Genomic DNA, 12,013 nt, shown 5'->3' with positions numbered 1-12,013 from the left:
GAGACAATAAAATGTATTTGTAGAAGGGAAAAAAGGAAGAGCTACACAGAAAGGTTCAGCTCCTTTGGATGAAGTGTGTGTACATGTTTAGGCATCGCTGTGAGGACAGAAAATTGGCACTTGTGGGGACCAACAGTCACTTATGGGGACAAAGTGCCGTCCCCACGAGTTTGAAGACATTTTTGAGGCTCAAAATGTGGCTTTAGTGTCAGGGTTACAGTTAGGTTATGGTTAGGTTTAGGCTCAGGGTAAGCAGCAAGGGAAAGCATTATGTCAATGAGATGTCCTCACCAAGATATGAAAACAAGTGTGTGTGTGTGTGTGTGTGTGTGTGTGTGTGTGTGTGTGTGTGTGTGTGTGCTGCTTTGTACATTGTGGTATTGTGCATCATGCATACTGTCCACTTTGTGAATATTGATTTTACCTTGTGTGTGTGTGTAGGTCACGGTCAATCAGTGGAGCGTCCTCTGGTCTGTCCACCAGTCCTCTCAGCAGTCCCAGGGTAAGTATACGTCCCTTCCATGAAGTGATTGGTTCCCCACAAGCACCTTGCTGGCTGACTGGCTCTGCTGGCATATTGTTCCGCTCATACACACATACTTGTTCACATTTCCCTCCCATTGCCTCCCATCAGCAGCTCACATTGTGGACTTCATCATAAGCCTGTTTGACGTACAGCACAGCCTAAATGAGGGAAACGAGTGAGTTGTACATCATGTCCGGGCAGGTGAAGAAAGAAGAACTCTGCAGTGAAGCCAATCTGGAAATGTTAAACTAACTAAAGCATGAAAAGGCCAAAGCTGACTATATACAACTAACAAAGTCCATCTGAGAGCCATTTGTAGTTCTCTCATTGTAGCCTGCTGAAGATTCATAAGACTTCGTTTAGTTTTATTGAAAAAGTCAAAGCAGAAGGAAAAAACATGTCAGTAATTTTCTAACAGCTGGTCAGTGTGGGCTTCAGCTAACATTAGCTGGAGGAACTCGAGTAAATTTCAAGTTCTGCACATATGATATTAGAGTATCTGTCATAAAAATCCCCACAAAGTGCTCACTGTAACGACAAAACAAATCACTAACCATAAAAAACGAGTCCTCTGGTGAAATAACAGTACAGCTGCGGTAAATAGTCAATTAATTTATGTAACTGATCGAAGTTTAATAGCTTAATAATTTGAGTTTTCAGGGAAAAATGTTTTAAAAAGTATCTATCGAGTCTTCCATTGTAGTAAATGAAATGTTTTTTCAGTCATATGTCATAAACGCTCAGTTTTCCTAATGAGCCACTAGAATACGCCAGCGACCTCATCGCTACGAGGATAAATTAGTGTTTGCCTGTTGATTGAATTTAAATTTTTTTGTGTGTTTGGGTTCCGGCTGGTCACCAAACAATCAAATACTTTTTGCATTTTGTCCTTTCTTTCCAATGAACCACTTCTTCTTCTGAATAAACTCTAAATATTGGCTAAAACCAAATATTTGGAAACAAACTAACACGTGTATAATTCACTGTAATAACTTATGTTTAAAAAGTGAATGGTGAAATCGTCAGGGGAAACGTAATAAGACATTTAACAGATGCTATTTGTTGGGTTGATGATGATGTCGCTTACTAACTAAAACAGTTTCCACCAAATTACTGAAAAACAAATCATAGTCAGTTGGTCATCTGTGGAAAATAAAAGATGCCCCTTTTTTATCTATATCGTCATCTAACTGCTCTGCAGCTGTGAAATAAATAAAGGCCTTCTTGTTCTTATTCTTTTTATTCTCGTTGTTATTCACAGCAGGCCGATCTGATTTAGGATCATTTGAACCCAGTGTGTGCTGCGCTGTACGTCACACAGAGCTTTAGATGAAGCGGGACCAGATCCATCTATGAGCGCAGACCAAACTGAGATCTGGCGATTAATATCCATGAAGAAGAGATTCTAATGACGTGGCAAATTAGTGGAAGAACACGTCTGTCAGTCTCTGAGAAAACCCTGCTGCAGAGTCAAAGCAGGGAGGAGAAGTGTGTGAATCAGTTCACAGCCTCCAGGTGCTGCTTTGCTGTTTCCTTAAAGTCATTCATTTTTACTAACTAACGCTCAGAAAGAGCACAGGCTGGGTATCGTAACATTTTCTATCCTGTGAGGACGTGCTGAAGTTTTATGTTTTGTCCTTGTGAGCCGCACATTGTGATGTGTGACACAGCGAACTAAAGAGGAGATAGATTGTAATCTTCAGCTCCTCTTCCTATAAGTGATGCTGATTCGTTCAACAGACCCACCTGAGTTTATTTGCTCAGTCTGTTTCATACATGCTGAAGAGAGGATGCTTTTGAAACTTCCTAAAAAGGTTACTGTTTTAATTACTGATAAGAATCAATGAGTAGCTGTTGAGTCTTCTGATGCATTTCTTTTTTCGGTAATAAGAAAATACTGAATCAGAACTGCAGAACTCTCAGTGTTAAACTCTTACACAGACATGACTGTATTACTTTATACACATGCTATTCCAAGAACGGGCTGACAGCTCACCACAGGCTCTGCAGCCTCGCTGTTTTTGATTTGCTGAGGTCTGCTGTGCTGCTGCAGTTTGTTCAGCTGTGGATTCTCACTGCTCTGACCTGTCTTATCAGTGATCTGCTCATTCATCCCACAGTATTGTGCGTCAGCACTGGGCATGCACTCTGGCTGCTTTCCCAGGTGGAGGGTGAAGCTAAATCGGTTAGCTTTCATGCTGGGTCACTTGCTGGTAATTAGGGATGCACCGATGTATCTCACAGTAGTGGAATTCTGTCAGGTGAAAGCCTTAGTTTCAGGAAGTGCAGCTGATGGTTGGCCCTGATATTAAGAGGCCAAAACATTTAAATAAACTCCAAACCTTCATCTTTTCAGTTAAAAGTTGTTGCTTTCTCCACATTCTGGAGATTTGCTGCAACATTCCGGCGTGTTCAGTGTGACCACAGACCACAGTGACCACAGAGGGGTTTAGCTTTTAAAGAGGTGGACACGCTGCTAGCTCATATGTAGGATAGATAAAGCGTACGATGCTTTATTCTCCGTGTAAACAGTGATTTACATGGTTATAATGCACTAAAGTAATGAGTCCAGGTGAACCTTGGAGAACAAAGCTAGACTGTGATATTGTGTATGTTGTAACACTGCAGAAGCGACACAGTATGAGAATGTGGACAAAGTGACCACGTTGATCTCGGTGCATCCCTTCTGTTAATGCATCATGAATGCTCCACTGCTGCCTCGTGATTGGCTTAATCACTCTGCTAATCGCATGTTCTGTCTTTCTTTCTTTCTTGCACTCTCACCACTTCCTGCCTGCTCCACTTCTCAACCATCTGCCACACTCCTTTTTTATTTCCTGGTGTTTGCTTATTTTTATTTTTGTTGAATGGGAATGAACCTTCATTGGGCCGTGGTGTTCCTCTGGCTTTTTTTATTGGCTGACCCTGCTGTCATCTGTGACGGTGCATGACAATCGCAGCCCATCCGGCGGTTTTTTATCCCACCCCAATCTCCAGACCTATGCCAGTCCCCCAACTGCAGCCCCACCCACTCCCCCGAGGTCCGCCTTAATGGGGTGGGGCCCCGTACACTTAACTCCTACCAGCCAAAGATGGGCTCGCCCATCATGCACCCCCGCACACAGACCCTCCCTGCTAAGCCCAAAGTATCTGAGAAGCCCCTGCAAACCACCAGGTCCAACCCACTCCCTAACACGGACCAGACTGCCACCACCCCTAAATCTGAGCCCTCCACCCCGAGCCAGCCTCTGGCCCCTTGCATCCCCAACAGCCCCCGGGTGAGGCGCCACCCTCCCCTTACCGTTCCCCCCAAGCTTTCTATCCCTCTCTCCCCGGTGCCTCCGATGTCCCCACTCCGCCGCTACCACCTCCACCCTGACCACAACGCCAAATCTGTCCCCATCACGCAGGTGACTCCCCACCCCTCCCCCAGAGGGAGCCCTCTCCCAACCCCCAAAGGCACCCCAGTGCACACGCCCAAGGACAGCCCGGCTGGCACGCCCAGCCCGACACCACCGCCCAGCCCTTCCATGGGTGGCATGCCCTGGAGGACGCGCCTCAACTCCATCAAGAACAGCTTCCTCGGCTCACCACGCTTCCACCGCAGGAAAATGCAAGGTATGGTGGAGGAGACAGGTAGGGCCCAGGAAATGAAACCTCATGATTTGGCTTAATCAGATTGAATTTCTTACTCTTATCCATGTGATAATCTACTCAGCAGAGTGTGTTTATGCAATCCATCCTTATCGCTCAGGGGAATAACAAGGACAAATAATCTCTTAATGACTGCGTTTACCTGCAGTTAACCTGACGCCAGCCTAACCGTGAGAATCTGCATCCTGAGGCCATGTCATAAAGAAGATAACGGCCTCATTACAGAAAGTGGAAAATTTACAAAATTCCCTAATTTTTTCATTAGTTTGGGTAGTTTTCTTACAGCTGCTTTGATGCTGCTGAACCAACCCCCCTCCAGACAAACCGAATTAAGTCATGATGAGGCCCAGTACTCGTTTACACTGATGATATCTGCTTAGTAGTGCTAAAAACAAGACACAGAAGTATCTCCCCAAGTGCCGTTTCCATAAGTTATAGAGCCGAATCTAACATTTAGCCTCTGTTTGTGTCCACAGTTCCCACCCAGGAGGATATGTCCAGTCTCACCCCAGACTCCTCGCCAGAGTGAGTACCACAGCAGCAAACATGAATACCTCACCTGTCCATTATGTTTATTTAATAGCAGCACAAGTGTTTCAAATGTGAACCTGCAGCAGCTACATTATTTTAGCATATTGGGAATCTGAATGGTAGACTTATCCATGTGATAGCATTTTAAGTTAGCAAGCGAACTGCGTTTTTTCATTTCAGGTCAATTCGATGTTATTCATATAACACCAAATCACAGTATTATAGTGTAAGGTAACGATCCTGCAACAATACAGAGAAAACACAGGAACAGGCTCCCTGTTGTTAGGTAGTTTATTATTTAGCAGTTAGCAGTTTGTCCCTGTTAGCAGGCAGGCTAATGACGGTTATCATAAGTCAGACGACACCAGCTACAAGTTATTTTAAACTCCAAAACCAAATCTTACCCCAGTCAAACACTCGGCCTTCTTCGCTGGAGAAAACTATTTTTTAATTAATTAGCTGAGTCATTGATAAGCATGTAAGACATTGCCCTTTTTTATTAGGGATTTTATCAAGGAACTCAGTAATGTGCTCATTCTGTGCAGTTATACCATGATTAATAACCAGCCAAGCTGCGTGAGTGTGCAGCTGTCCACTTCCTAGAAAAGCATGTTTGCTGTGAAAGTATCTCCTCAGTCACAGAGAAACGCGTGTGTCCCATCAGGTCTGTGTTTTGGGAAAATGCTTCAGTACAAATCTTTCAAAAGCATAATAACAATTTAAAATTAGGTAAAGTAATCATCTGCACAACTCTACGTTAGTTAGCAGTGGTGATGGAGCTGATGGAGCTGTCTGTTACAATTATTAGTCAGGTATCGGTCTCATTTGTTTGGGTTTCTTTGTAATTGTTACAATCCCACCTCTTTTCTTAGCTAGTTGTTAGTTGTTAATAAAATATAACCTGGGTATACTGAGTGTGCTTTGTAACGCTGGAACCAAACTTTGAATCTTTTCTGCAGACTGGCTAAGAAGTCATGGTTTGGAAACTTCATCAATCTGGAGAAGGAGGAGCAGATCTTCATAGTCATCAAAGACAAACCTCTTAGCTCCATAAAGGCCGACATTGTGCACGCCTTCCTTTCTGTAAGTCTCCCTCCTTACTCCTCTCTTCGGTTCTTCTAATCCTGTAACATTTCATTATTGATTACATTATGCCCGATTTGAATGATCTATGCTACAATGGAGGCTGATCTGATAAATAACTGTTCTATTGTTGTAGCTTTCTTCCTTAATACAAGAAGTCATTGCTACAACACAGCAGACTGGAAGACCCGACAGAGCATGTTCACATCAGTTTGACCTCAATCTGCCTTTTTTCCTCCCACATCTGAACTTTGTTGATGTCTCTGAAGTCTTATTCTCAGATATCAGAGAAAAAATAAAGACAATAAAATCTTTGTTAGCATTTTTGCGTACATAATTTTACAGTCTTACAGTCAGTGTTGGAACATTTCTTTTTCATTTTTCTTAAAGAAATCACCTACATCATGTTGTTCATCATGTTTTTATGTCATGTGTAATTTCCATTGCAAATATTAATCACAGTTAAATTAACAGTGGATGCAGCTGTGATGTCATGTACACGTCCTGCGTTCTCGGGAAGTCCGGACTCCCGTGTGAACTTACAAAGTCCGGACTAGTGAAAACGCGAGTACGGACTCGTGTACATGAGTATTTAAAAATGGCCTAACAGTCTGCAGTCTATGAACAAGCTAACAATGTTCGCTCGGTGGCGAGTAGCCTTCAGTAATAGTAATAAAAATCACACAGCAATAGTACATCGAAGATACTGAAGTTTCGTCCGTCCCATTCTTCTTATGAAGTGGTGTCGGAAACGCATTCCTGCCTGTGCACTGCTGCCTCTGGGTCCATGGTGTAACTGACACCACCAACATTAACAGGCCGCTTACTAGGGGTGGGGGAAAAAATCGATACTGTGTAGTATCGTGATATTTTGTTTGCTAATAATGTATCGATACAGGGACAGCAGAAATCGATATTTTGTTACAAAAAAGGTTTTTGTGCTCTGACTTCAGAGCATGTTGATCCTTTTTCTGAGCAAGGATCCTGACATTCCTTCACTGTCCAAATGTGTTTAACTTTTTTATGGCAGCAATAAACATGACAGTTTACTTATTTTCATTTAAGACATGTTTTATTTTAATTAAGTTTAAAACTTTTTTATTTAATGCAAAATTATATTTTGTTTTAATTTACTTTCAAATTCTTCAGTTGCTGAATGGGCTGCATAGTTTTCATAAATTTCATAGTTCAGAATAGCTATAATTGTACCAGATGGTTGCATTCAGTTAAGTTGGACTAGACTGTAATACAAACCGTTCAGTTTGTCAACAATAAAACTGACTAAAATGAGAGAAAGACTGAGTGCGAGACTTTGTTATTAGATAAAATGAATATTGATAAAGTTTACCTTTATATACAGAATCTGAATATCGCAAAATATTTTTAGAAATTGCAATAATATCGTATCGTGCGTTAAGTATTGTGATAATACCGTATCGTGGGATGTATGGTGATTCCCACCTCTAATGCTTACATTAGAGCCTCTTATTACATGTTTTGTTTGTGTTTCCAGCAATCAGAATCAGAGAAACTGTATTAATCCCAGATGGAAATTAAATTAGAAAAAAAAAAGGGGGGGGGGGGTCGGACTCAAACCCGGAGCATTAAATCTCCAAAATTGGAGAAGGCATAGAAAGGGGACAGCTTAACATGAAACAGGAAGTGACCCCCGTGTATTCTATTTATTTCAACAAAGTAACTGTATTCTGATTACCACCTATTTAAACGGTAACTGTAATGGAATACAGTTACTCATATTTTGTATTTTAAATACATGACGCTGGTATTGTGTTACTTCCCAACACTACTCACAGTGTATGTGTAAACCTTCAAAATAAAGCACAGATGAAAACCAACATTATGTTCATTATGACTCACGCTGGTACCTGGAAATACTCACTAAGCAAATCAAACAGGAGGAGTAGTGATATTTTTTTCTTCTCACATACACACGTTTGAAAAACATGATGCGTTAACTTATAGATTTTGCATTTTCATCCCAAGTTACAAAGCCTGAAATATAAGGTGAAGGTGCTCCCTCATGAGCGTGATAAAAACCTGCTATAGTGAGCGCGAAACTCACCAAGCAGGACCATAGAAGCCCAGCAGTCCAGGAGAAAAATGCAAACGCTCATGTACACCAACCAGCCATGAGATTAAAACCTGACTAATATCGTGACGATCCATGCTGGTCCTCCACAACAGCTCTGTGCAACAGCTTGCTGTCTGTTCACGTCTTGGTGTTAGCGTGGCCTCCGCTGATTACGCATCAAAATGTCACCACATGTTAGGGTGTAGCACATCCAACAGTGTCTCCTTCTGCTCCCGTCTCTTTCTCTTACATCCATGCTGCCATTTTAACTGATGTGCAAGTTGTCTTGTGTCTGCGTGCCCAGTGCTGCTGACTCAGAAGCACTCCGCCTTTGCTCTTCCACCAACCTCACCCTCCTACCCTCTCCCACCGTCTTTCTCCCCAGATTCCCAGTCTGAGCCACAGCGTCATCTCTCAGACCAGTTTCCGGGCAGAGTACAAGTCCACAGCTGGTCCGACGGTTTTCCAGAAGCCGGTGAAGTTCCAGGTGGACATCACCTACACCGAGAGCACCAGCGCCACAAAGGAGAACGGCATATATTCTGTCACCTTCACCTTGCTCTCAGGTAAACCACATACATCACAACACATAGAAAACCATGGAAACAACACTGCGCATCGAGGCATGCAGACTTGGTCAGGATGACCTGCTGAAGTTCAAGTCGAGTATCAGAATGGGGCAAAAGGGGATTTTAAGCATGGCAAGATTCTCTACAGTTTACAGAGAACAGTCTAGAAAAGGAGAAAATATCCAGTGAGCAGCAGTTTACTGGGTGATCATCCCAGTCAGAGGAACAGCAAAGCCAGCAGCAACTCAAATAACTACTCATGGCAACCAGCGTATGCTGAAGAGCTTAATAATTTTACATGGAGTGCTGCAGCATTCAGAGGCTGGAGTCAGAATTGCATGTAAACAGCAAGAATGCATGACTCCATCCTACCGTAGTACCAGTTATTATTGCCACAGCTCAGATCATCTCTGACTGCTTTCTTGAACATGGCAAGGAGTTCAGTCTACCCCTCTGGGGTCTTTTTGTTAGATCTTTGGGGGAGCGAGAGATTGGTGTCATAGATCTGAGGAATGTTTCCAGCACCTTGGTGAATCTGTGACAGTGAGGTCCAACCCAGTCGTAGCAAGGTGTACCTAAAAAAGTGTTTGGTGAATGAGTGTAGGTCAGGCGTGTCCAACTCCAGTGTGTCGGAACAAGGACGCATCTAAAAGCTGCAGGACGGTAGCTCTGGAGGACTGGAGTCGGACACCACTGGTATATTAAACAGGAACAAACATGCACATTTCTGCTTTGGAGAACTCGTTGGGACGCCTCAGCAACACGAACAGGGACTGTTTTCTTCTTTCCTGTGACACTGAACACAGCACTGTGCTTTTCAGTGACTGTTCTGCTCACAATCTACAACCATTTGGAGTAACTTACTGTAGCTACCACTTACAGCATGTTTATGTATGTGTTACTCACACACCAGGGAAAGCTTATTATCTGAAGCTAAACCTGCGATCTATAGCACACGTAGGTAACACAGGTTACCCGCAAGAGGTTTAGCAGTCTCTTACATTGCTGTTGCTGTCCATCAATCTGGAAAAGGCCTCTCCAAACAGCTTGACCCCATCATTCTGCACTGAGAAAGACTGTTCAGTGGAAAGTTTCCAGGAGAAAGCCCTCATGTTTGCATGTTCTGAAAGGACCACAGTACTTCTGTACGATGCCCTTTTGGCACACAAGGCCAAGATGTTTGGCATGTTATTGGACAGCACAGAGTCCAGCTGTTGCTGGGGGAGGGGTGATGATTTGGGCTTGTTTTACAGCCACAGGACCGGGAACTTTGCAGCTTTTGAGTTGACCATGAACTTCTCTGTGTACCCAAGTATTAAAGTGTTAAATCTGGAGCCAGCTGCTAAAGCTTAGCCAAAATGGTGTCATTTAGGAGGAAAGTGATCCCAAACACAGCCAGCAAAAAGAACCAAATCCAGAAGTCAGCCTGAAATGCTGCTGAACCTTAAGAGAGCCGTGCATCGGTGAATGCATAGGAACCACAACAAACTGAGACAACGCTCCAAACAAGCCGGTGTGAGAGACTGAGAAAGTCTTACAGACAATAGTTCAGATTACTGCTGCTCAATATACTGAATCATGGGTTGCACTTAGTAGAAAGCCAAAAGGAAACAGAACAGCCATCAGAGATTTGCCTGTGGTATCAGGTGATGTGGGCTTACATCTGCTGTGACTGCTGGCTGAGCTGAACCCGTGGACTGCTAGTGCTAACACTAAATGAATTCAGTGGGAAACACACAATATTGAAATTATGCTTGCAAAAACCACTCGTGCACCCCTAGTATTGCTTTTTTAAGTACTCCTTGCAGCCCTGTGGCTACAGTGTCAAGTCTGGATTATAACACGGACCCGGTTTCTCAACAGGCCCTAGCCGCCGCTTCAAGCGTGTGGTGGAGACCATCCAGGCCCAGTTGCTCAGCTCCAACGACCAGCCTGGCATCCAGCCACAAATATCCGGTAAGTGGAGTCCCTCGCCACTCGTCCTCGACCACGCCTACAACCCCCACCCTCCACGCCCTCACAACCTCCCTCCCTCCTCGCATCACAGCACAGCCACACCTGCGGCCCACCTCGGCTCAGCTTAGCCCGGCGCACTGCTTTTAGCACACGGCATTTCCACGTGCATGTCCCTGCCACATACCATGGTGTGCACGTCAACACACCAGCACACACACACACACAGTCTACATGGCAGTGTTATGTACTGAGATGTATATACACATTCACAGGACTGATTACAGCCACTAAGAAGTGTATCTCAAACTGTAAATAATTCAACATAGACGAGCAGCTTGGCTCTGACCTCACACTTGACTCAGCAGAAACACACTCTCTCTCACACACACACACACACACACACACACACACACACACACACACACACACACACACACACACAAGCAAACTGTAGGTTCGGCTAATGGATGTTTACAACTGTTCATTTGTGGATTAGCTGCTTGTGCATGCAGCATTTTCGTCTGCAAGAAGGAGAAAAGTACATTTGTCTGATTAGTGTCAACACGCTGGAACAATCCCACAATTCTTTCAAACCTTTGATGTGATTGGGACTTTTGCCATTATTTTGGGGGCTGCCTATATATAGATGGAAACATTAGGGAAAAAAATATGGAAGAAAAGAAAGTCTGTGTTCTCCAGCTGTCCGTGTTAGTTTTGTTTGTCAGTGTGGTATCCTGGTGGTCTTCCTCTTGTTTTATCTGTGGTTATTTACTTGATAATGGTCCCCTCTTGTGGTGAAGCAGAGAAATTACAACCTGACCTTAGCGTCACACACAGGAGCACTGACACGTAAAAGTAGTCACTCTAAGTTTTGAAATGGATGATTCTGCCAAACAGCCAGTCACGATCATTATTAGTGATATTGTGAAAGATGTCCACCTGCAGGAATCGCACACTCAGCTTAAAGGACCCACTATCAACAGTTACTGCCACAGATGGGAACTGCTATCACGCACTGTATGCACAGCCTCAGTCGCTTCCACCATTATGTAGATGTGCCAATGAGCCACATCTCTCTCTCTTTCTTATCTCTCTGTCTCTCTCCCTTTGGCCTGCCTCTCCATGTCACCCAGCTTCTGTCATCCACAGCTTCCTCTAAAGCCTCGTGGATGATTTGAATGGCTCGCATGCTGAATGAAAGCCCAGAACCATGCACATTCACACACACACACGCAGTTTTGCAAACTGGCCTCTTTACTGGGGAGAGCCAGCATTTCCATACTGTGTCGCGTTTCTCACGAATGTGTCTTGATGGTTCTGGGTGAGCTGCCATTCACACACACACTCACACACGTGACTGTCTGGTACTAAAATGAAAGCATGCTCTACAGTGTATGTCGAACAAACATGTATGTGATATGGTGTGTGTTGATCTCTGTGCAGCAGGAAGAAGGCAAATCTGCATGTGTGATAAAATGTGCTAAACCCCTGACAGCTGTAAAGACGTCAGTCTTCTGGGCTTCTGTGTGTATTTGTATATATGCAAGGTTGTGGAAGGTGAATGTAAAGAAATGTTCAGCCTATTTCTCACTTTCTTGCTGA

The 12,013-nt window shown here is 43.8% G+C and overlaps 1 protein-coding gene across 2 annotated transcripts in view; it reads left to right on the top strand.

The window, feature by feature from the left end:
- LOC146640198 (serine/threonine-protein kinase BRSK2-like) overlaps positions 1-12,013 on the top strand; it is a 145,383-nt gene that overhangs the window by 127,168 nt on the left and 6,202 nt on the right. For both annotated transcript variants that reach the window (XM_085358444.1, XM_085358435.1), the window contains exons 14-19: positions 442-502; positions 3,487-4,144; positions 4,657-4,705; positions 5,671-5,794; positions 8,272-8,452; positions 10,319-10,411. In XM_085358444.1, the coding sequence (XP_085214570.1) occupies positions 442-502; positions 3,487-4,144; positions 4,657-4,705; positions 5,671-5,794; positions 8,272-8,452; positions 10,319-10,411 (1,166 nt within the window). The remainder of the gene's footprint in view (positions 1-441; positions 503-3,486; positions 4,145-4,656; positions 4,706-5,670; positions 5,795-8,271; positions 8,453-10,318; positions 10,412-12,013) is intronic.

Source organism: Diplotaxodon limnothrissa, linkage group LG1, assembly GCF_057381915.1.
Source record: "Diplotaxodon limnothrissa isolate DT_005_m linkage group LG1, D_limnothrissa_male_GT1.1, whole genome shotgun sequence".
NCBI lineage: Eukaryota > Metazoa > Chordata > Actinopteri > Cichliformes > Cichlidae > Diplotaxodon > Diplotaxodon limnothrissa.
The sequence above is the reverse complement of the archived record's forward strand: the minus strand, read 5'-3'. Positions and strand labels throughout refer to the sequence as shown.